Source organism: Drosophila ficusphila, unplaced genomic scaffold (genome assembly GCF_018152265.1).
Source record: "Drosophila ficusphila isolate 14025-0441.05 unplaced genomic scaffold, ASM1815226v1 contig_414, whole genome shotgun sequence".
Lineage (NCBI taxonomy): Eukaryota > Metazoa > Arthropoda > Insecta > Diptera > Drosophilidae > Drosophila > Drosophila ficusphila.
This window is the reverse complement of record NW_025064328.1, coordinates 12,024,886-12,049,611: the sequence shown is the minus strand read 5'-3', so window position 1 is coordinate 12,049,611 and position 24,726 is coordinate 12,024,886. Positions and strand designations below refer to the sequence as shown.

Here is a 24,726-nt window from a genome sequence, read left to right as displayed (position 1 = left end):
AGTAAAGTTTTCCAACTAAAGTGGCGAACCTCGTTTCCGTTTTAGATGACAGCAAACCGCAGTTGGGCGGACTGGGTCGCAGCAACAGCGCGGAGGAGGCAACAGCCTTATGACACCAACTCTTCAGCAATTCCAACAACTAACTAATGAAAAACTACAGCGACATTGGGATGTACTTGCTGTCGGAGCGAGCTCTTCACCAGCAGCGGAAACGGATGCTCGACGAGTTCCTGAAGCTCTAGGAGGAGGGTCCTGGACAATCGGGAATTGATGGCCAAAGGACGACAGCACCTAGCCACAATATAAAATACCATGTAAATTCCATAACAGATATCAGATATTTGTTTGTTCTCGATGTTACAATCTAACGTTTACCCAACCAGTTGAATACAATTCTAACGCAATTAGACATTTTGAATTGGTGTAAAAATCTTATCTACATAAAATGTAAATTATTGTGACATATTCCAAGTAAAATAGTTACTCTCGAAAGAAGGGCTATTCGTAAGATTTTAGGTACGTACTTGCATAGAACTCTGGATGTAGTTTTCGTGTGGAAATGTTCATGGCCCGAGAAAAAGTAATGCTAGGTGTAAAGTTAGACTAAACATTCTGATAAGAAATTTATATATACACAACAGAAACGGAAATTATACAAAAAACATACTGGGTAGCTATATTTTATTCTTAAATTGCTAATAATTGTGATTTGGAGAGTACGAACAAACACGGAAAACGTATGAACATGTAACTCGAATACAAAGTGGGGGAAAACGGAACTGAAATTTAGATAACAAATCAAATCAAAAACCTAGAGAGATATTCTGGAGTGGATCAGTAGAGAACAGCGAAGGAATGAAATTATTTTTCGAAATTAATCAACTTTTGTACGCCTCCCTTTGGCCCTTTTGCGATATGTTTTTATGATTTCGAATATTTTACACGAAAAACCCAAAGTGCAGAAATCGGGAAAAGCAATCTTCAGAAAACACATAACCAAACACAAGCTAGCAAATGGTGGTACTACTAACAAACGTACTTTTCCACACTACAATTGATGTTTATAGTAAGTAGTCAATACCCTAAAACCAACAAACTCTCAAAGATATAGATCTAGTTTCCATTCCCGTTTCCAGTCTTTGCCCTTCTATCTTGCCTCCCAGTTTTCCTTTGTGTTTGAGATTGCCTAACTTTTGACGATATGTGAAGTAACAATTTATATATATTTTAATGCATAAATCTCGAGCAATCTGTGATATTATAAAAAAAAAAATTAAAAACCAAACCGAAACTCAAAAATCATTGCGTATGAGCCTCAAGCTATGGCCATTTGAGACCCTACACTATAGATTCAACTTGTTTTCGAAGCAGGATAGCTCAGAATATTGAGGTGTCCTCAAGGCTTCGACGATTCCGTACAAATTCCGCCATATGCAAGTCGACTTTTCCTTTTGACAAAAACTATGTGTATGTACCAGTAAAACTGAAAATGAATATATTTTAATAACTAATCGTAATAGATTCTTGAAAGACACACAGATAACTGAAATCGATTGGCGCGCATCTAGTAACGTAACCACAAATGCCGTGCGATAGCTAATCAACTACTGCAAAATAGTTTCAAATACAACCTTAACAAAAGAAACCAAATCGATCGTAAATTAAATGTACTGTAACTCCCCCTCAATCTTCGTTGTGTGTGTATACAGAATACAAAGTGTAAAACATTAAACTGTAAGCTAACCGAAACGCAATCGAATCCGAAAACCAATTACAAAAGTACACAGATACAACAGCTACCGAAAACCAATAGCAATAGACATATGGAGAAGCACTTAGGTCTGTCTGAAAATGAATTGAAAATACCACTTAAAATTTATATGGCTTAAAAAGTTTCGAATTCAGGAGACAGACGAGTGCTTCTTTCTCAGATCTTCACACGACCACAGCATATAGTTGGGTATATATCAAATCACTTGAGCCAACAATTCGCGCAGCAAATTAAATATGTACGAATGTTCAACCATGTGGCAAACGATATGCGAAACAAACATTTAAACAATATTGTGCAACTTTACATAAGGCATTTATGATTTTATGAAATAAACTCTACTTAAGGATATACATCAAGCCTTTTATTGAGATGGAGTTAATAAGGGAAGGTATTATTCCAATGGAAACTAAATAAAAATTGTTGTACAATATAACATTTTTCTAACCTTGCAGAGCGTATGTAGTCAGTCAACATATTCAACCAAACCACACTTTGAAATACCAGGCGAACAGAATGCAATAATAGGTGCCGAGGCTAGCTTTCTTTCTTGATTATTATCCATAAACAATTGATTTTATATTTACAAAATATGCACAAGTAAACTATACTTTTGCAACCTCCGCTTTCTTAACGTACTTAAGTATCCTAACAATTGTCGAAGGAGTTACTCCTTGAATCCTACTGGCCGCTGCAATGGTTTGAGGCTGGATGAGCGTGAGCTTTTGTCGCTCCTCGTTGGACAAACTCAGGGACTTGGAAAAGTAGTCAATGTCGGCAGGAATGGACAAACGCTCCTCACGACGAACATCTTCTACATCCCGCTGCTGCTCATCCACAAAGAATGAATAAAGGGCCTCGATTTTCAGCCTTTCGGCCAAGTTGCGTTCGCCTTTTAGCCAGCTTAGTTCACTAGGATGCAGTTGAATTAGCTGATCCACTGTGATGTTGTCCGCTGGAATGCCTAGCATGTCAAAGGCAGTTTTCTCCACCGAAGCCTTGGACTTGGGAAGATCGAGTGCCTGCCGCCAGTAATGAGTGTGCTTCCTTAATCCTCTTAAGATTTGAATTGCAGATTGTAATCTCTCTTCGGTTTGCTGGAAATGCTGGTAGCGATGTGGAGATACAAGACCAAAATCGAATCCTTTTTGGGTGAGCCGCATGTCGGCATTGTCCGGACGAAGCGACAACCGGAACTCCGCTCGGCTAGTAAACATGCGATAGGGTTCGTTGGTACCCAGAGATGTCAGGTCATCGATCAGCACACCAATGTATCCTTCAGTACGACTTATGGTTAGTTGTCTGCCATCTTCATGACGAGTCTTTCCGGCTGCATTGGCTCCAGCTATAATTCCCTGGGCAGCTGCCTCTTCGTATCCCGTGGTTCCGTTTATCTGCCCTGCAAAGAAAAGTCCTGGCACTCGCTTTGTTTCCAACGTGGGATACAGCTCGCGGGGATCAATGAAATCGTACTCCACCCCGTAACCGGGCTGCACAACTTCTGCTTTCTCCAGACCTTGGATGGCGTGGACCAGCTCAACTTGTTGGTCGTGAGGCAGCGTGCAGGAGATTCCCTGTGGATACACTAATGGACTGTCCAGACCCTCTGGCTCCAGCCAAACCTGATGAACTTTGGCGCCAAATCGCAGTATTTTTGACTCGATGGAAGGACAGTAGCGTGGGCCGGTTATCTCCTCGGTGACATGACGATTCACATGGAGATTGTCGCGCACAATGTCGCTGACTTTTGGTGTGGTGTAGGTAAGATAGCAGGGCAACTGATTCTTGGCGGGTATCCACACGTCTTTGTTCAGGAAGGAGAAAGGCATGGGCGGATCATCACCGTCGTGCCTTTGGAGCTGTGAGAAATCCACGCTGCTCTTTGCTATCCGTGGAGGAGTTCCCGTTTTTAGCCGTCCCATACGAAAACCCAATCTGTCGATGGCTTCACCCAAGGCCTTGGCAGGAGCATCACCAATCCGCCCGGCAGGACGCACCTCGAGACCAATGTTAATGTGTGCCCGCAGAAAGGTTCCCGTGGTGAGAACAACGGATCGACTGCGCACCACCTCGCCGTTAGCCAACAAGACTCCAGCACATCTTCTGGTTTGGCTGTCCTCCTCGTCCTGAATTAAAAGGTTGTCCACGGCAGCTGCTCGGATCTCCAAGTTGGGAGTGCTGTGCAGTTCCTTCTGGATAGCCTTCTTGTACAGCTGACGATCGATCTGCGCTCTGGGTCCCCAAACTGCCGGACCTCGTCGTCTGTTTAGCACCTTGTAGTGGACTCCTGATACATCGCAGCATCGGGCACACACGCCATCCAGGGCATCCACTTCGCGCATCAGGTGACCCTTGCCAATGCCACCGAAGGAGGGATTACAGGACATCTCGCCGATGGTCTCCAGTTTGTGAGTGAGCAGCAGGGTGCGTGATCCCATGCGAGCGGCAGCCGCTGAAGCCTCTGTGCCGGCATGTCCGCCTCCAATGACCACCACATCATAGATCTGGTCACTGGCACTATGAGCTCTCCTCGTTGGGAAAATAATCGTCCGGGTCAGCCCGCAGATCCCGGCTCTTCTCAGCTGCAACATTTTTAATGTAAACAAACAAAAACAACAACTGAAATTGCACAACACATGTGCGAGTTTCGTTATCGATAGCACACTTTTTATATCGATAAAAATGTTTGAAGATCAATCGGTAAAGAGCGCCACATTCAAGTTCAACTTACAAGATAAACTGTTGGGGTTCAGTTATTAAAGCCAATTGGATCATGATAATTTCCTTATTATATATGTAAAAATTTGTTCGTAATAAAATAGTTATTGCAATAACAGCATGTATTTTTTTTTCCTCATATTGTTTAGAAGGCCATAATTTCCGGTATATTTCCGATCTACTTAAAAACAACTTAGACTAGATAAACAACTAACTATTTAAAATCCTTCCATTTCTGCTTTCCGTTTGCGTTTTTTAAGCTTTTGCTTAACGTCTGGCGCTTTGCCACGGACGACAGCCGCCTTAAGACGCTTCGCTGTCTTCTTGCGCTCCTGCATGCCAGCTTTTCGCTTAGCCGCCCGTTCCGGATCATGGATCTTCTCCTGGGCGACAATCTTACGACGCTCGGCACGACGAGCCATCAGCTTGGTCTGCACAGCATTCCTCAGTTTGTCGTAAACATCAGCTCCAATTCGTTTCCTGAGGCGACTGCCTACACGGAGTGCTTGTTGACGCAGTTCCGCATCCACGTTCTGATCCTCTTCCGACATTTCGCGAACCAGAGCCTGAAGAAGAGAGGGTGCCAGCCTGGTCACGGACTCCACACTTAGAAGCGTGGACAGAGCCTCGATCAGCGTAAACATAGCCGTCCGCTAAAGTTAAAAGGATTACAAATTAGTTATTTCTTTTGGGTTTTTAAAGTAGCAAACGTACCACGCTGGTATCATGAGGAGCCTTGGCCACCTCCTTGTTAATCAGGAAGCGTATATTACGCATCAGCCAGTTAAGATTTATTTTGCTGCCCGGATTTTGCTCATCGTTCTCATCAGCATCCTTTTCCTGTTTAAGGCTAAATGGAACATCTCTCAGCATGTGGCCGACGTACAAAAGAATCTTCGATAGTTCATCTATCATCTCCTGCGCAGTTTCCCCAGGCGTGACTTGAGCACACAAATCCAACACCAACGATTTTATATCCTCAGCAGGTTGTGCATAAATAAAGTACAAGGTCTGCTCAGCGCCATCTTCTCTCTTAATTCCAGACAGCTGTTGGCCAACATACGAGTAATCGTAGTGGGCCAAAATGTGAGTCAGGGTTTTAGCTGCATTACAGCGCACCCAATTGTGATCGTGTCCCAGAAGCCGCTGAGAGCCATAGGCTAGCTCATCAATTGCATCAGAAAGTTCCGGATTGCTGAGCAGGGATTCGCCGCAATGCTCGAAGATCTTCAGCAGACAGTACTGCAATTGGATGAGCTGATGGTCAATTTTGCGCTGCTGTTCCTCCAAACGCGATTCGTTGTCGTGGCCTGCTAGCAGAATATCTTCTCCAGGCAGGGAACCATATTTCTAAAAAGCAAAATCGTAGTATGTAATAGATATTCATAAACCATTTATAAAATTGTATAATACCTTTCTCTTGCTCTTTTTATGCAGGGCATTTTCATCCACCTCCACTGCCAGATGTCCTGGAGCTCTCACAAATTTACCTCCGACCTCAGCATCACCCAAAGTCAATACATTCACCAGAATAGGCAGCACTTTTGTTAATCTTTCTGCAAATCCAGCCTTCTCTGCCTGAACGAATCTCGAGAGAAGAGCAGCAGCCATTTCTCGGACTCCTGGCTTCTGACTGGACTGTGGTGAAGTGAAGAACAGCAAAGTAAGATCCAACAGAGGTTGTCGTTCATGTTTAGTTAGCCGTCCGATTAGAGCCTCCAAAGCGGCAGCCACATTTCGGCGACACGAGGGATCCTCATCGTTTACCAGTCGAGTGCCCAGGGAGAGATAAAGGAACTCCGACTGCTTATACAGCATCAGCTGCGGGAACTTGTTGATGATGGAGTGCATGAACTGGATGGCCGACTGTCGACCGGCAGTCTGACTGTAGCACAACTGCACCGACATGAATTTGACGATCTGATCGACCTTCTGCCGCAGTGTATACTCCATTATGTAGGTGAGCAGAATGCCACGACACTCATCTCGCACATAATCCGATGGAGAGATGATGGAAAGGTCGCTCAGACGCTTCATAAGATCGTGCAGGGATCGGGTGTCCACTTTTCTACCCACAAGTGCTTTGAGTAAGGTAAACACCATGGTTTGACTGCTGCATTCGCCTTCTTGCAGCTCCTGTTCGATGTGTAGCAAGAGCTGCTCGATTTGTTCGTTGCTGAGTTTGTAGTCCTCGCACTTCCGCAACAAGGCCACCACTGCTTTGAAGCTCGCTCTGACCAGCTGAGCGTTTTCCTCTTGTTTGGTGGCTCCAAAGGTTGAGAAATTCTTGAGGATCTCGAACATGCGTTTAACCACCGGCTGCAGTGCCTCAGTATCCAATTCAGAGAGCTCATACTCTCCCAACCAAATGGCTGTGTAGCATTTAAGAGCATAGGTGGTGGTCCTGGCGTGATTGCTGCCCAGGGAATCTTTCAGCAGTGGCAGCAAAGGATGCAGGAATGGTTGGTAGTCCAGATCTGTAAGTTTCTTTCGCTTCAAAACGAAGTGAAGAAGCTCCAAACCGAATTCAACCAGTATGTGAGCATTGGCTTGGGCATTCGACTTAACTAGCTTGTTTCCGGTTGCCACACTGCGTCTTCCTGGCGCTGGTTGAATGATCAGGCAATCAGGACGCGATCTCTTCATCAGTGCCTGTTCCTTATCCGTAAGCTGTCGTTTCTGAGTTCCTGGTAAAAGGTCGCTAATGCTCTCCGACATCGTACCGTAGATGAAGATCAGCAGGCTCTCCCTTGCAATGTGTGTGTTCTCCACCAACCCACCCACGATTTTGGCAAAGCACTCCTGAATCTTCTGTGTGACCTTGCGGGAGTGGGATCGCATCAAATGTTCCTTGAACGGCAAAAGCAGGTCCAGCAAGCAGTTGTCCCGGATGTGACGAGCGGCTATGTGAAGTGTGAGATAGCTCTTTGCACTCGGTTTTGCTTCTGGCGTGTGGGCAACGATTTTGTCCACCTCCTTCTCGGCATTAACATCACCAAAAATGTCATTTAGAGCCACTTCCAAAAGATTCTGCAGGCATTTTTCTATATGATCGGGTTGGAGGTCACTCTTTAAGGCATCCAAAACGCCATGAAGAGTAACAGAGAGCACGTGCACCTGGAATCCCCGCGTCAGCAGCGATTGCAATTGCTCCAGGAGCATGCCCAAGTAACTGCCACCCAACGTGATCATAATCTTCTTGAGAATATCGCGGGTAAGCATTCGTACGGATTTCAGAGGGGATCGCAGAAAGGTGCAGACCTTCATGAAGATTCCTGTTGGGTATAAATTAAAATTGATCAAATTTCTCTCACTTATATTAAGGTTACACATACCTGGCAGACTATTTTCCAATAACTCTAGAGGAAGCTTCTGCAGCAGTTTAACCATAGCCAAGGCAATGGGCACTCGCTGAATCTCCTCTTCCTCGCGTTCGTAGCTCAACCGTCGACGGTTAACCTTGTGCTTGGTGTCGTAGTTGGTCTTTTCGGTTATGGATCTGTTTAGAGTTGGCAGCAGAACTGTGGTAATGGTGGCCATGACTCGCTTGGCAGCATTGGGAGCTAAAAGTAATGTGCGCTGTTTTTCCACCACCGGTTCGGTGGCCTCTTCCTCCTCAAAGTTTATAAAGTCCGATTCATCCTCCTCCTTCTTAACGGGTTTTTCTTCCACTTCCTCATCATCTTCCTCTTCCGTTTTATTTTCTTGCGCTTCCTCAGCTGCTTCCTTGGCCTCCACTTCCTCGGCCAGTCTTTCCTTAAGTTGAGCCAAAGCAGCAAGATCTGTTTGTGCTTGCGTCAAGTCAAAGTGAAAGGCGTCCAGAATCCGGACCACCAATCGAACGCATTGCTTCTGCTGTCCCTGGGCGTGTCGTAGTTTTTGGAGGTAGTAGCGGAGAACAGCATGATATTGTGCCCAAGGGAGGAACTCAGTCATCACTCCAACTGCCTCAATTGCGGCATCCACTAGAGTGTGTTTTCCAGAATGCTTTTCGCTCATTAGATATCGAGTGGCCAGCGGAAGGAGGAACTGGGTGAGAGTACGGGCGCAAGGTGGAGACTGACGCCAAATGCCTCCAGAAATATTCACCAGACGCTGCAAGGCACGACCATGTCTTTGGGTTTGCAGATGCAGCATGTTCTCGAAAAAGTCCACCTCCAGATCGTGTTTATCCGCGAGAGGTGATAGATCCTTCAGGATCTCATGTGCAGCCGGACATTGGCGAGCGAGTTCGCCTAGCAAGCCAATAGCTTCGCTCCTCGCATGTTCATGCTTCTCATCTCTCATACAGCGTTGCAACAAAGGCAGAAGCGTGTCCTCCAGCCAGAAATGTACATCCTCCTTTAGCTCCAGTTGCAGAGTTATCAAGGGAAGCAGAGGCTTGAGCAGCTCACCAATGTTTACTCTCATGCCCAAATCGGAATCGTGGCGCAGCATATAAAAGCAGTTGTAAACCACTAGGACTCCGAGTTGCAAATCTATCTTCTTGTCCTTCTTTTCCACCAATTGCTTGAGTTCGGAAAGACCCTCAAGTCGCTTGTCATAGTCCGGCTGCTCCAACCATCTTTTGTCCCAGGCATTCAGTAGCAACACAATCCTCACCCACTCCCGCAAAGAAGCGGCAATGGACGATAGTTCGGAGTTTTGTTTTGCCTCCTTGTGCAGCCTTTTGGCCATGTCAGCCAGGAGTTCGCAAAGTAACTTCCTTGCTGGCAAAACATTAACCTGTTCGAAGAGCGGAGCTAACTGACGGATATAGTCCTGCGGTCTGGGAACACGTTTCAACAGATTCGATAGAGTGGTGACCAACTGAACGACTGTCTCCGGTCCAGCTGAAGCCGCTTGCTTGGTGAATATCGGGAGAACTACTTGCAAAAGCAATTCGCAAGTATCTGGCTCTTCCACGTGCGAAGTTATAAGAGTTAGAATGTTAAGTTCCCGCTTATCAAGCGCCTGCCTGCCGGCCTTCTTGTGGCGCCAACTATTCTGAAGCTGCTGCAGGATGGCAGGAATATGCGGATGAATAATTGACAAGGCCTCTGCTTCATACTCCTCCGTGGCTGCCGATTCCAGGAGGTGCTCCACCACCTGCATGAGCGAGCGCTTGACATTGGGCTTGGCTTTGTCGTTCAGCAGGAGTGCCATTAAGTGGTGCATAATGGGCTGCTTATCGGAGGGAGGACTCTTGTTTAACCACTTCTGGTAGCGCGGTTCTCCGCCCCACAAGAGTAGCAGCTTCAGCATCGGAGTCGGCGTGTGTATAGAGTCCTGCGAGAGGCGAGCAATTCCTGGCCAAAGGTAAACCTCACATATTGCATTCATCTCCGTCTCCTGCCACAGTTCCTCCATGTCCACCAGCTGACCGAAGTAGTTCACCAGTGTCTGCAGACCGGAATGCTTGACATTCTTGTAAGCAGCCACCAGTTTTCCCTCTCCATTGATCACTTCCTGGGCGACGCTGCCAACGAGCAGCAGTAATTTCAAAACGTAGGTTTGGAAATCCGATGTCAGCTTGCCGGCGAATTCCTTGCGAATAAGTTCAAGCAGGTTGACTATCCTCTGCAGCTGCTTGGCTGCAATCACTGCTGTTGGATCATACGAGTCTCGTACAAACTTGGCAACTTCGTTTACTGGTTTATCGGTGTATGCAGTAAACTTCCCAAAGGCCATTTTAAGGAAGTCCATGATCTCCGACTCCTCCAGTTGACCCAGGAATCGCAGGATCAGTGTCTTTCGCAGCTGTGCACTGAGTTGCTTTTGGACACCTTTTGTCAACATTTTGCCGTAAAGCACACGGAGCATGAAGGGCATCAACTCCGATCTTTGTTGTGCAGGAATGCTGGCCAGTTCGAAGCCACTGAGTGTCGTCTTGAACTTCTCTTCATCGATGAGACCCGATAACTGAGCCTTTTGCTGCACAAGAGCCGCTGGTTGCTTGTAGGCCGCCAAACAATCCAACGCTAATTGTTGCAACTGGGCATTTGGACCAGCTAGAAGCTCCAAATAGAAGTCGTGCATCTCCGCCTGCCGATGCAGAGCCTTGGGATTTGGTTGCGATACAAAACATGCCAATTTCAGTTGCAGCGTTTGCAGAATGAACTTGGTGTGGGCATTGTAAGTTCTTCTTTTCTGCCGACCTCGAGGCTCGGATTTTGTTTCATTCTCATCTTCGTCCTCAGCATCAACTTCAGCAGCTATAAAATAATTAGCTTTAAAAGATTGTTTGCAATTAATTAAGGATACCTTACCTGTAATCTCATTAACATTCCAAGTGTGCTCCGATTTCTCCAACTGAGCGCGATACTCTTGCTCCAAAAACTGCAAAAATAGTCGCACAACATCTGCATTCTTAACTTCGGCAAGAGTTCCCAACTTTGGCAGACTTTGCCAAAGGAGTTGGCGATAGTTAAGTGCCTGCTGAAGAGTTATTTGTTGCTCGCCCGTCAAAGGAAGGAGCATCGCCAGCGCCACCGATTCGTAGTTCCTTTGATAAGGCTCTTGCAAAGTGGTAACCTCCTTTTTGTAGTCTATGCAAGAAACTGTCTCAACCAGCTTGGCCTTAAAAATGTTCCAGAACTCATCTGTTGACATAGTTTTCGCGTAGGCCGCCAGGAGCTGTTGAACTGGTGCCCAAACAAACTTGAAGTTGTTGTAAAGCAGGCCGAGCAAAAGACTCACAGCATGCTCCTTAAAATGTGGCAACTGGGAAAATTGTTTGAACTGAGCAGCCGCTGGTTCCAATTGCTGCAGCTGAAGGAGCAGCTCGCGGTAGTTGTGGACGGTGGGTTCAATACATGTGGCGGCATAGAAGTGGGAGTATGGATTGGGTTTACTGGAAGCATTAACCACATCCAGGCAGTGGGCAGCTATGCGTCGGTATTGTGAGACGGGTTGGCTTAGCAGACTCGAAATTCCAGAAAGTAAATCTTCCGAGGCGGAGAGTTCACTTTTGGGAGTTTCCAAAAGAACCAGCTGTAAACTGGCCAAAGCTCTAAGGTCCTTCCCCAGTTCAGGAATAAGATATTCATAAATGCTAGACCGCAGACTCTTGGGTAGTTTGAACTTGAGCAAAGCATGTGTTTGCAGTAGCAAAAGAAACTGGGTAAAATCCTTTTCGCCGTCCTTTATGAACTTTTCAATGACTGATTGCAATTTTTGCTCCAAAGGCTGCTTGTTAAATCCTCTTAAGTGGGGAGCAAGAATTAGAAGTAGTAAATCATATTCTTTGCCCAAATCGATCTTTAGCAAATCTTGTTCCACGATTTTAATGGTTTCCTTTTGCTTTAGCTGGAGGGGATATGCAACCCACTGGGCTAAGGAGTTTCCATCCACTTGCAGTGGTCTTTTGTGTTGGATGATGCGAGCTAGCAGTTCCAATGCTCTAGTTTGCCGCTGCTCTTCGTAGTAACCAATAACATTCGGCAGGACCAGAATTTCAAACTGTGGGTAGTCCAGGAGTTGCAGAATGGCGTCTTCGTACACGGAAACATGTTTTCGGCATACGCTAAGCAGTTTCTGCAGCAGGCGACTGGCATCCAGTTGTGTGAGTTGGGTGTGCTGAGCCTTCAAGAGGCTAGTGACCAAGGTTGTCAGCGACTGCAGAGGATCTACTTCCAGCTCCAGCAACTTTAACAAAGTGGAAACCACGAGTGAAAGCTCGGAGACATAGCGTCCATCCTTGTGGGTGACCAAGGGCAGCATTAGATCAATCAGTCGTATAACATCCGCACCATCTATGTTGGCAGCCGAACAGAGCTTCTGCCACAAAACATTGCTTTGATCTGAGCGCAGGAAGTTCAGCAAGAGTCCCAGGGAATACTCGACAATGTCCCCCAAAAGATCTGTTTGCGCTTTAGTGTGAGCTGAAGCCTTGTTGACGAGCACCTCCAAGACATGGGCAAATATCTCAGCCGCCGAGTTGTGAAGCTGTCCATTGACTCCTCGCAGAATTTCGTAGATAAGCCTTCCACATCCGTGGACACTCTCCACCTGCTCGCGCAGCACAGTCTGCAGCACAAAAGCCAGGAATCGTGGGAAATCCCGGACATCACGAGCGATATACGCGAAGCATTCCACAGCAAAGTTGGTCACATGTTCGGCATAGTGCTGCTCGTCCAGAAGCGGCAGAATGGCATTGAAGACTACACCAATATTGCGTTTTAAATAGGGTTTGAGGGTCTTGAACAAGTGTGCCAGGCATATCAACGTCCACTCCAGTTGCTCAGCATCCTGGGTGTTGAGAAGGCAGATCAGGCGGTCAAGAACGCGCTGGAAGTAAGGGTAGAACTCCTCGCGGAGATCCTTCGCCAGGACAAAGAGAAGTTCTAGCAGCGGCTGCTGGGAAAGATTTGTAGCGGTGGCCAGACGCTCGAGCAACAGGTCCACCACAAAATCCTTCTGGTGCAGTAGCTGCGGCAGGGTAACAATCTTCCTGCATTTCTTGCTGAAGTAGTTGTACTCCTCGGTGAGATTGAGCACGTTCCATTTCTGGATTGTCTGCTGGAAGAAAGTGGCATTTTCCTCCTCGTCGAGCTCCTCATTCCGGTGTCCGATGTGATAGAGGGCCAGGTGCCGCAAGTCGATCTCATTCACCCGGTCTCCGAAAGATTTGAACTGCGGGAGAAAAACATGTGAAACGGTGCTCCCGGCAACGTGAGACTTCTGGGGACACTCACCCGAAATGTGTTGGTGTCTTTTGTTTTTTCCGCTAAGGATGCCATTTTGTTTGAGTCTGCACCTGATTACTAATCACTTCATTTGCGTTTTGCAACTTTAAAATGCGAAAAAAGCTCGTTTGTTTACGGACACTTTTCTTTCAAATGCAACACGTGCAAGACATATTTACGCACAAGTACCGATAGGCAGTCGGCGATTGCTCAGTATAAAAACATATGTTCATGAAAAATATCGATAGTATCGGATATTAGTTTTATAAGCGCGCTCTTTTTAAATGCGACACTGAATTTTGTTAAAATATTTTAAATAGGCTTTTAAGTAATTAATTAAAAATAGGAGATTTCCTTTTACGTAATTTGAATACTTTTTTCTTTATAATCTCATTGTTTTCTAATTTTTTCCTTTTGTTTAACTTTTGTCACCGTAAAAGTTATTGTTAAAGATTAATAAATTTGAAATTGTACCCATCCTTACATATTAATAATTCAGATGAAATTGGAATGTTCGTTTTTTATTGGTTATTATACTTGGTTTAAACAAAAAAGATAAAAAGACTTTATTTAATATGGCACATTGAAAAAATAAAATCAAAAAATTTAAAAGATTCCCAATTCTGGCTTCCGGGTTCAATTCTTTCCGGTTTTAGATCAAAAAGTTTATGTAATATGGCACATTGAAAAATTAAAATCAAAGCTTCAAGCAGATTCCTGATTCTGGAGGTAGTTAAAAACAGTGCCACGCTCCACAAATCGCTTGCTGTTTTCCTGGTTCAAGCCTTCTCCGGTTTTAGAAAAGTCTTCAACTGGTCCAAATCCACCGCCGCCTGGAGTTTTCATTGCAAAGGTATCCTAAAATGTATTAAATTAAATTTTTTAGTACCTTATATTAGTTGTCAACTTGTTCGAAAACTTACCCCAGCTTCCACATCAATGCAGGTCTTTCCAGCCAAGGCAATCACTCGACCATCATGCTTGACCACCAAATTGCGTCCACTTTTGGCCGGTTTCCCGCCAGCAAGTCCGTAGGGTTGAAGGGCTCTGCGTTCAGTTAGCACGGACAGAGTAACTGGTTTACGGAAAAGCAGATCACGCTCCACTCCCTCTCCTCCGTTGAACTGACCCCTTCCACCGGATCCATCGGTGCGCAGACAGAAGCGCTTCAGGATCATGGGATAGCGCAGCTCCAGGATTTCCGGATCGGTGATGCGAGTGTTGGTCATGTGGGTGTGCACTCCACCAGCTCCATGCCAACCAGGTCCGGCTCCTGCTCCTCCGGCCACCGTTTCATAGTATCCCCAGGTCTCGTCTCCAATCGTAATATTGTTCATGCATCCTTGCGAGGCGGCACAAACTCCAAAGGCCTTCAGCACAGTGTCCACAATTCTCTGCGATGTCTGCACATTTCCACCGACCACAGCAGCTCCTTCGGAAGGATCCAGAATGGAGTTCTTGGGAATGATCACCTGGATTGGAGCAAGACAGCCCTGGTTGAGGGGCACATCGTGACCCACCATGCAACGCAGGCAGTAAATCAAGGCGGACAAAGTGATTGCCCGCGGAGCATTGCAGTTGCCCCAAACTTCCACTCCGGATCCAGTAAAGTCACACAGAGCAGATCCCAACTCTGCATCGATAGTCACCTTAAGGGCAATAGGAGAACCATCGTCCATGAACTCCTTGGCCTCCAGCACAGTGGATCCAGTGCGTTCCAAGGTATCCCGACCAATCTGACGCAACATGTCGCGAACTGCCAGTTCAGCATTCTTCTGAATGTGCGACATGTAAGCCTGCACCACGTCCAATCCATAGCTATCGATCAGCTCCGCCACCAGCTGGATTCCCTTGTGGTTGGCGGCAATCTGGGCCTTCAAATCGGATAGGTTGTCACTTAGATTGCGAGTTCCCACTGCTCCCTTGGCAGCTGTTGGCGTGGTCAACTGCTTGATGATCTGCTGCTCCTGGAAAAGGCCATTCTCCACGATCAGAAAAGACTTGAAGGCGGCACCCTCTTGAGCCAACGAGGTGGAGTGCGGTGGCATGGATCCTGGTGTAATTCCACCGATATCCGCGTGGTGACCTCGAGAAGCCACAAAGAAAACGGGGCGAGGATGACTCCTAAAAAGATAAATTAAAATTAAATATATAAAGATAAGTTTGGTGCAGGATAAATAATGAGCACTCACTCATAGAACACTGGCGTAATGACGGTTAAATCGGGAAGATGGGATCCTCCTGCGGAGGGATGGTTGGCCAGGATGACATCGCCATTCTTGAGGGTTTCTCCTCGCACCCTCAGCTGATACTGGACAGTTTCCTGCATGGCACCCAAGTGCACTGGAATATGAGGAGCATTGCTCACCAACCCACCATCCGGTCCAAAAAGAGCACACGAAAAGTCCAGACGCTCCTTGATGTTGGTTGAAATCGAAGTGCGCTGAAGCACCCTTCCCATTTGCTCGGCGATGCTCATGAATCGATGGCTGAAGATACTCAGATGGACTGGATCTAAGTCGGCATTAATGCCATGTTTGCCACCTGTCTTTACGTCCATGACGAGGTCACCGAACTCAGTTACATGAACATTGCACTCCGGTTCCACGACAATGGTTGATAGTTGATCGATAAGTAGAGCGGGTCCCAGGATCTTGTGTCCTGCCAGGAGGTTCTTGGTCAGGTAAATCGGAGCATCGAAGGCACCCTCATCAAAGTATAGACGACATTTTGAATTGGATTCGGCTGGTGGAGTCACTTCAGAGGCACTAATAACCTTAGATTCTGGTGGTGTCTCATTCTTGCCCAATCCTCGAATGCGAATATCATCTACAATTATTCGCCGGTTTTGCAATACGAATCCAAACTCAGTGCGATATCGCTCCAAGAAAGTGGCATTAAAATCTCCATAATTCTTCAACAGGGGATTTGAAGCAGAGGTTTGCTTTCCACCTGAAGGAGCCACCATTAGCGCACCATCAGTTCCCTCGTAACGCAAATGGAGGAAGGGCTCCAGCTCAATATGACGGAACCCCTGATCAGCCAACTTCTTGTGACATTTCTGGGACAATGCATCTAGCCGATCCTTCAGCTGCAGAGCATTTGCTTCGTTGAACTCCAGACCACTGGGCTCTTGGACTTCCTGGACAACGTCGGCCAGAGCCATTCCATAGGCGGATAATATTCCGGCGTACTTGTGAACCAAAACCTAGAAGGAGAAACAAAAGTTTCTTACTATCTGAATCTTTATAATCAGATAATAAATAACCTACTACTCTAAATTTGTTGCAAGATTAGCAAACTTATTATTTATATGCACTCTAAATATAACAAATATTTATTACTTTTTAAAATGAATTATTTGATCAATGATCTTTCATTAGAGATTTCAAATTATTGAAAACGAATACAAGTTAGTCTATGTTTTACTAACCTTACGAATACCCAGATTACGTGCAATGGCGCAGGCGTGCTGACCACCAGCTCCTCCAAAACAGGACAGCACATGGTTGGCAGTATCCAATCCTCGGGATTGAGTCAAGGCACGAATTGGACGGCACATAGTTTCGTTGGCCACTCGAATAAATCCAAGGGCAACGTCCTCAATACTCAGGACTCGATTGTCTCCAGAAGACTTCAAATACTCGTTGATCTCCTTCTGCAACTCAACAAACTTACTCCTGGCAATCTCATGATCCAGAGGTTCATTCTCTTTAGGACCAAAGATCTTGGGGAAATACTGCGGCAGAATGCGTCCCAAAATGAGATTGGCATCCGTGACGGTCAGAGGACCTCCCTTCTTGTAGCAAGCAGGTCCTGGATGAGATCCTGCTGACTCAGGACCCACGACAAATATTCCAGAACGGAAGAACAGCCGAGATCCACCGCCTGCAGCTACAGTGTTAATGTCCAATTGAGGAGCCTGGATTGTAACTCCTGCTGTGGTGCTTTCGATCACATGTTCATAGATTCCTGCGTATCTGGATACATCAGTTGAGGTGCCACCCATGTCGAAACCAATTAGTGGCAGATCTGTTTCCCGGGATCCAGTTAAAGCGTATCCTACAACTCCTCCTGCAGGACCAGAGAGAATAGCACGAGCTCCCCGGAAGCTATCCATGTTGGTGAGACCACCATCCGATTGCATGAAGAGCACATCCACTCCCTCCAACTGTTTATCGAATCCGGATTTGAAACTATAGAACAGAATAACAATATTAAATAGAGAAAATAAGATATGGGTGTTCCCAATAGTTTTACCACCACTGTAGAATGACTTTTTTTTTTGCTTTTGTTGCTTTACCCATTAGATCTTGAAGAACTTGTATGTACTGTGATAAGATAGGTGTAAAAGCTTGACGTGAAAATAAACCATATCATTTTCAGTGGAACAACAAAGAAAATATTAACACCTTAATGAGATGATTTTTGTTTTATAAAGTCTAAAAATCTTGAAATCTGTTAACACCTAATGAAATTAAATACTTATATGAAACTGGTCTTTCTAACTTTTTACTTTCTGAGGTAAAAGTGATTTAAATGTTGAAACCAAGTTTATTGTTTTTCTCTGTTTGCTGACTTTACGTAACCCCTTCTGAGATCGGTGCTTTGTTTACTTGTTTTTTTTTTTTTTTGGTTGTATTCTTATTTCAGTCTGGGCAGGCGCTTATCTTTATGACGATTCTCCCCTCCGAAACTTAAAAACATGTTTGGCCATAAAAAGAGCTGCATCATTGGGCTAATTTACTAACCAGATTAGATGAACTTACCTGGCCAAGTAGCGATCCACGTGGGGTGTTAAATAGGCCTCGGCGCAGGCTGTATATCCCCTGGCCACCACTCGGCACATGGGCATTGCCTGGTGGGAAAGGGTAACGTGGCTGAATCCCAGTTCCCTGGCGATTTCACCCACTCGGAGTTCGTGTTCTGGACAGGCGTAACTATGAGCCAAGACCACAGAGACGGAGGAGACTCCTTCTTTTCGGGCTTCTGAGAGGGATTCACGTACCGCAGCCTCATCTACAGGTTGCACCTCCAAATACTTTGTGCCAGCCACTCCCTCTAAAACTTTCCGGCTGTGATCTGTAATTATAATTGATATTCTATATAGCACTCGAGGTTAATAGTGTGAATTACCTATAGATACTTACTCAGCTCACACCGATCCTTCTGTTCTGGAACTATACGGCAATCCACCTCAACCACAGATTTATACAGATTCGCTGGTTTTCTGATATTCAAATCGAAGATCTTTGGTCTCGCCTGGTTGCCAATGTAGAGGAGATCTCGGAATCCACTGTTGACCACCAGAACCACAGGATCTCCCTTGCGTTCCAGCAGAGCATTCGTGGCCACCGTGGTGCCCATGCGAACCCAACCAATTTTCGAGGTGTCCACCAATCCACTGGCTGCCAAATCCTCTCCGGTTTCCTCTTTCAGAATCCGCCGGATTCCCTCGCGGGGAGCATCACTGTAGTGTTTCGGATCCTCGGATAGCAACTTCAAGGTTCGCACTTTTCCATTGGGACAAACACATAACACGTCCGTAAAAGTGCCGCCGCGATCGATGGCGAAACAATATTTGTTGCCCGACATTCTGTTCTTTGTTTTGTGTTTTGCTTGGAGTGAAAAAATTAGACTGAGCGAACAACAAGTGTCACATGCTGTATATATACAGGTGGCCGATCTCTGCTCTCTCGAAAAAAGCTCTTAAAAGCTCTGGAAGTCGTGATCAGCTGATTAAAAGTGAAAGAAAAACAGAGCGGTTAAAAAAAATTGAGAAGAGCTTTTCTTAAGGCTTAAGATACAAAAGTATCTATGGGTTAAAAGTGATGAAAATATTACATTTGACGTGAAATAATCGAACAAACTATAAATGACTTTATAGAAACATTACGTTAAAAGAAGAACTGCAAAAGTTTTTATTTTTATTGAAAAATGCCACTGCTACTTATTTTAATATAGGCCATAAATAACTAATATAAGCAAAATACAAACCCCTTATAGTTCTATTTAAAAAATTTAATTTTCATAAGCGCAGAAGCAAATTATTATTTTGTATCCGTCATCCTTTCGCTGTTATGAATTCAAATATGATTTTGATTCCCAATATAATGCTGCCTTTGTCATTTCAGAACATAATAAAAACGAATAGCTGCCTAATTAAAAATGCAATACGAATTCTGGCAATTGGAGTTTTAATTCGCTTTTATTGTGCCACAAGCGCTCCAGTTGTCCGTCAATAATGCCACATATCAAACTGCAGCATAGTTTGTTTCCAATTCGAACTTATTGGGCGCCAACGCTAAAATATCTCGTTTCATTGATGGCCCCCCTCGGCAACCCATAAATATATGCAAATGCATGTTTTATCTGTGTTTTTTACTTGGCAGCAATGAAATTTGATGACTTATTAAACGAGGCCATAAAGAGCGCATTCCGTCCGCTTGTAAATACGGTGTGGAACAAGCCAGAATGCCAGAAAGTCAGAAAGTCAGTGTCAATATCACGGAATTGGCCTTTGGGCGCAATTGTTTGCGCAGAAAAGGAGGCGGTATCAATTCGAGTCGATTTGCGACTTCGATTGCGGCTCCCAGCGGAACCGTTCAGATTGTTTCTCGCCACCGTTATGAGCCCTAATACCCGTGACCTGTGACCCCGCGACTGAGAGCGACTCAAGTGCCAGTCGCAGGATGTTTTATGTTCGGGGGAACATTGATGGCAGTTTTACGACCCTACATGCCTAGCAAAAAAGCAAAAAAGAAAAAGAAAAACAGTAACTCAGCTCCACAAATTGCCTAGAGTTTTCTGTAAACATGGTGCTCTGGCTGAAGCATTTCTCGAAATGGAAGGGGAAGTGTTGTAGGTGCAGAAAACACAGAAAGCAGAAGAAAAAGGAAAAGGAATCGGACCGCCAGACGGAGAATGAGTTGTGGTTGGAGTACCATGGCCCACATCTGCACATTTGGCCATTTCACGACCTCCTCGTCAGATTGGAAACGAATCTCTCCGCGGTAAGAAAGGAAATCGAAATTCCCGTGGACAAATTTATGACCCGGAGTCCTTTTACAGGGACTATCCTCCCAGGCGGCGGCAAACAAATTAGCCAGAAATGGCAAGAATATCCTACCCCTTCCCATTAAACAGGATGTGGGACTTTGGAAATTCATCAAGAATTGCTTCAGCATTTTGGGCATCTTCATACTGCTGAGTTCTGTTTGCTGCTTTGTGCTGTATTTCATCTTTGAAGCTTACACGACCACCAAACAATCTGATCCAGACTTACTAGTTGCGGGACTCATACTACTCATCGTTTTTTTTCTCACAGGATTCGTACTCCATTTGCAGGACGAAGAAAGTGAAGAAATGATCACGGCTTTCGACGAACTGATGCCGATGTATTGCACTGTGATTAGAGATGGGGAAAAGGAGATCATCCTCACTCAGGATGTGGTAATTGGAGATATTGTACCGATAAGTTACGGTCAGCGGCTTCCTGCCGATCTGCGATTCTTTAGCACTTCGAATCTGGAGGTTAATAATGTCGCTCTGACAGGATACTCGAAACCCGTTCATGTCACTCCTTTGGCGAATGAGGGGCGCCAGAGATACTCCAGAGTTGAATTCATTTAGGGGTTTTGAAAATGTATTGCACTTTACTGAATAATGCAACATTTTATAGCCTTTAAAAATATTAATAAATCAAATCAAATATAATCTAAATCAATTTATGCCAAGCACAGAAAAATATTTATGAGAAAATATAAATTGAACTAGGTAAATTCTTAAATCATTTCGTTTTTGCTGGCAGGCAAAGTAATATTTTTCCTAATTGCCACTTTTAGAAATGAAAATAACTAAGGATGAGTTTGAAACCAATTTCGAAGTGGGAATCCGACAACGTGGGTTTCGCCTGCAGCCATGCGATGCAGGGATATGGATACGGAGTAGCCATCGCCTGTGGAAAGAACACCGATGTGGGAGCGATGACAGCACTCAGCTTCAAGAAAAGACCAAAGAGTCGTGTGGAAAGACATTTAAAACAAGTACCTATTTAAATACCAAATATCAATTGATCCATTTACTAAACTTTATCTCATTTTAAGGTTTTTTATTATACGCTTTGCGTGGCTTTAATAATGATACTCCTTCTTCTCATAACAACCGGATTTGAACGTGGTGAAATTGTGTACGAGGTGAATCTTTCACTTTTGGTTGCATTGATGCCAATGTACTTGCCATTTATCCTTTACTGGGGACTCCGGAGGACGAAAACGCAAATGAGAAAGAAGCAATGCCATGTGAGGAACCTTCGGAGTGCCAGCACAGTGGGCCTAACCACAGTAATAGTCACAGATTTAGTTGGCACCATGACCAAGCGAAGAATGCGGGTTACCGAGATCTTTGTGGACATGGCTTTATTGAGTGCCAATGACTTGAATGCAAATGATCTCGATCCGCGTTTCATTGAACTCATCCAGGCTTCGGTTCTCTGCAATGATGCGGTTATTTGTCCAGGAAACATTGGAGTACCCAAAATGCAAAAGGATATGTATGGCAATATTTTGGATGTAGCTTTGCTCAAGTTCGGTTTGATGATGCTACCCGATATTGATCTTTTGAGAAAAGATCACGAAAAAGTGGCCAATAAACACTATACCAATGCGGATAAGGTTCAGGTGACTGTTCACAGGACTCGCGACGAAGAAGGCCAGATGAAACTGATTCTCCTGATGAAAGGACATTGCCATGTGGTTTTAGGCAGATGCTCCACCTTTGCCATTCGCGATGAGGAGATCCCGCTGGACGATCAATTCACGAGTATAATTCAAAGTGTGGCGGATGGTTTATTGGAGGCAGGTCGTCATGTTCGAGCTTTTGCTTACAAAGAGTTGAGCAACGAGTTGGAATTTCGTCGCTTCTCGCAGGTGAATGCAAATACTGGCTTGGAAAGTGGGGATTACAAGTACAGGGATTACTTGGCGGTGGATACTTTCTCCCTGAGATTCCTCGGCATGATTGCCACCCACAATCCCTCGAGAAGCACCATTCCCAAGGCGGTAGCTCGCTGCAGACAAGCGGGTATTAAGTTGATCCTGGTTACAAGTCGTAAAAGGCATCTGGCTCAAGCTTTAGCCGAAGATGTGGGCATTTTTTCGCCACAAATGGATAATTTCAGCCGCAGTACTATCAATATGAGGCGCAGTACTATCAATATGAGGCGCAGTACTATCAATATGAGGCGCAGTACTGTCAATATGGGGCGCAGTACTAGCAGTATGATGCGAACCGGTGCGAAGATAGTGGACATGTCGCTGTACAAAGAGTATAAGCCCCATCACCAGATTTGGGAAATCGAACAATTGCTTTTGAGTGAAAGGGATTTGATTTTTGCCGCCACAAGTAGGGATCAACATCTCTGGATTGTGGAATCATGTCGACGGTTGGGAGGAGTAGTTTCCGTGATTGGAGGAACTCTTAATGATACTCCAGCTATGATGAGTGGCCACGTGGCGGTGGCCAAGTACGGATGTGCCGTCATGTGCGAAGCCAGTGCGGATCTCATCCTGCTGGACAGCTCCTTCGCCACATTAATCGTTGCGATTAGCGACAGTCGTCTGCTGTTCGAGAACCTCAAAAAGGCATTGGCCTATTGCCTCGCCACTAATACGACCAATATTCTTGTGTTCTCCTGCTTCTTCCTGCTCCACATTCCCCTCCACCTGCATATCATAGATGTGCTCATCCTGGCCTTCCTGGTCAACTTGGTAAGTGCAGTCCCATAAAATTTGACTCGACCGAGTCCAGGCAAGATTGGGTTTCCCCACAGCTACCTGCCTTGACTCTGATTTACGAGTTCCCCGAGAAGAGAATGATGATGCAGATGCCCAAAGTCTACGATGACATTCTGCTTAATAGTCGGTAAGTTGGTATGCACAAAATATAACGCCAATGCTGACCTCAAAATAAAATAGGCCACTGATCAGCTAAAACCATGGGGAAACTGTGAAATATAGTATAAGTCTAATTATTTTTTTTCTTTCAAGTAAATTTACATTGTATATTGTAAAAGATTATTTTTTGACTGGAAGTTTTTTTTGGCAATGTTTGTATATATTCACAGAAAAGGTTTAATATAGCCACATTTTTGTCTAAAAAATACTAAATAGCAGCACTTTAATAAACGTTCTGGTGGTTCCCCAATATCAACATTTTCTGTCTCTTGCATTTTATTACCATGTATATTTATGCAAACGCTTTGTACCAAAACATATCTGCAGGAACATAAATATGTTGATAAATTATAAAGCAAAACTAGTGACCAATTTTTAAAGAACATAAATCTTTGCAAAAGTGGTTCAGCATTATTTTTAAAGGAAATTACAAGCCCTTATAAATTACATAATATATGAAAAAATGTATTTACTTTAATAATTTATTTCCCCTCCAATAGACTAATTTTTGTGTCCCACATTCTGGTGGGAACCATCGAAGCCGCTGCAGTTTTTACGACCTACTTCGTTTTCATGGGGAGCAAGGGATTCGCTCCAAAAACTCTGGTGGGTCTGCACATCGTGTGGCACGATGAGCTGGTGGACAACATAACCGATACTTTTGGCCAGGAATGGGTAGAAATAACCAGGTATTCCCGGTGACCAGCTGACCCTAACTACCATTGATTTTCCTCAGAGCAGCGCCGCCCGGGAGAAACTGGAGTGCCAGGTGTCCTCCCTGTGCCTGATGAGCCTCATCACGATGCAGTGCACCAACCTGGTGTTGACGAAGACGGGACGTGCCAATCTGCTGAATCATGGCTGCGGCAACTGGCTACTAAATTTGGCGGTCGTCTATTTGATTTTCATCGCCGTGGAGATGTGCCTTCTGGACTCCACTGTTTGCCTCAAGCTGGATGGATCCAACGAATTAGAGTGGGTTCTTGCTGCCAGAACAATCTCCGCACCATCACCATTCCCATTCGTTTTTCTTTCAGCTTTGGTGACTTCCTCTGGACCATCTGGCCATTCGTTGCCCTACTCATCTTCCTCGAGTCCGCTCGCAAATACTTTCTTCGCCTTTTTCCCGGCAGTTGGCTTGAGCGGGCGACGATGTACTGAGCATACAAATAATTGTGCACTCAGAGAAGTAATACTAATACTAATAACCGAAAAATGATAATGTCGTTGCTTTTTATCACACGAGCATGATTTTTAGAATATCGAGTTTTTTAACGACTTTTGAAATTTGAATTCAATTTCATAAAAATCGCAAAATATGCTGTTTTTTGATGCAATTCCTTTCCAAAATTAAAAAAAAAATGGATTTGCTCAAAATTGACCAAAATTCACTAATTCTAAGTCCATAACTTTTCTAACTTTAATTAGATTTTGAAGTGGAGTACCTCTAAATGATTATATTTTAATTCTTTAACAAACTGCACCATTAGTTAATTTTTTATTTTTTTTGGACCATTCTTTACAGTTTTAGTCATGTCACCCATTCCAAATTTTCAAAAAAAATGTGTTGGTTGAAAATTGACCATAACTTGCCTCCTAAAGTAATTTTGATTTAATG

At 44.7% G+C, this 24,726-nt stretch overlaps 6 protein-coding genes across 7 annotated transcripts in view; 3 read left to right on the top strand and 3 right to left on the bottom strand.

The window, feature by feature from the left end:
* Positions 1-2,060, top strand: part of LOC108096603 (AF4/FMR2 family member lilli) — a 75,504-nt gene extending 73,444 nt beyond the window's left edge. Inside the window, exon 14 of the mRNA XM_017198305.2 lies at positions 46-2,060. Within this exon, the coding sequence (XP_017053794.1) occupies positions 46-113 (68 nt within the window). The 3' untranslated portion in view covers positions 114-2,060. The remainder of the gene's footprint in view (positions 1-45) is intronic.
* Positions 2,061-2,113: 53 nt separating this feature from the next.
* LOC108096605 (protein MTO1 homolog, mitochondrial) lies at positions 2,114-4,395 on the bottom strand. Its single transcript, XM_017198312.1, has one exon. The coding sequence runs from the start codon at positions 4,360-4,362 to the stop codon at positions 2,377-2,379; it is 1,986 nt and encodes a 661-aa protein (XP_017053801.1). The 5' UTR covers positions 4,363-4,395; the 3' UTR covers positions 2,114-2,376.
* Positions 4,396-4,585: 190 nt separating this feature from the next.
* On the bottom strand, positions 4,586-13,328 carry LOC108096859 (small subunit processome component 20 homolog). Its single transcript, XM_017198783.2, has 6 exons — positions 13,165-13,328; positions 10,738-13,102; positions 7,825-10,683; positions 5,903-7,764; positions 5,204-5,839; positions 4,586-5,142 (listed from the first exon to the last, which is right to left on the bottom strand). Exons 1-6 carry the CDS (start codon positions 13,207-13,209, stop codon positions 4,708-4,710), a joined length of 8,202 nt encoding a protein of 2,733 aa, XP_017054272.1. The 5' UTR covers positions 13,210-13,328; the 3' UTR covers positions 4,586-4,707.
* Positions 13,329-13,655: 327 nt separating this feature from the next.
* LOC108096844 (5-oxoprolinase) lies at positions 13,656-18,802 on the bottom strand. Its single transcript, XM_017198756.2, has 6 exons — positions 18,306-18,802; positions 17,925-18,237; positions 16,589-17,351; positions 15,348-16,363; positions 14,079-15,279; positions 13,656-14,013 (listed from the first exon to the last, which is right to left on the bottom strand). Exons 1-6 carry the CDS (start codon positions 18,748-18,750, stop codon positions 13,861-13,863), a joined length of 3,891 nt encoding a protein of 1,296 aa, XP_017054245.1. The 5' UTR covers positions 18,751-18,802; the 3' UTR covers positions 13,656-13,860.
* A 1,150-nt stretch (positions 18,803-19,952) lies between these two features.
* Positions 19,953-20,877, top strand: LOC108096964 (sodium/potassium-transporting ATPase subunit alpha). Its single transcript, XM_017198941.2, has 2 exons — positions 19,953-20,168; positions 20,227-20,877. The coding sequence occupies exons 1-2, from the start codon at positions 19,971-19,973 to the stop codon at positions 20,785-20,787; spliced, it is 759 nt and encodes a 252-aa protein (XP_017054430.1). The 5' UTR covers positions 19,953-19,970; the 3' UTR covers positions 20,788-20,877.
* Positions 20,875-24,526, top strand: LOC108096963 (sodium/potassium-transporting ATPase subunit alpha). 2 transcript variants are annotated; one of them, XM_017198938.2, is made up of 7 exons: positions 20,875-20,931; positions 21,000-21,200; positions 21,261-22,922; positions 22,985-23,076; positions 23,609-23,783; positions 23,845-24,083; positions 24,146-24,526. In XM_017198938.2, exons 2-7 carry the CDS (start codon positions 21,018-21,020, stop codon positions 24,267-24,269), a joined length of 2,475 nt encoding a protein of 824 aa, XP_017054427.1. In that variant the 5' UTR covers positions 20,875-20,931; positions 21,000-21,017; the 3' UTR covers positions 24,270-24,526. The 2 variants fall into 2 exon arrangements, with proteins under 2 accessions (XP_017054427.1, XP_017054429.1); XM_017198940.2 differs by having other exon boundaries at positions 23,850-24,083; positions 24,146-24,249.
* The last annotated feature ends 200 nt before the right edge of the window (positions 24,527-24,726 follow it).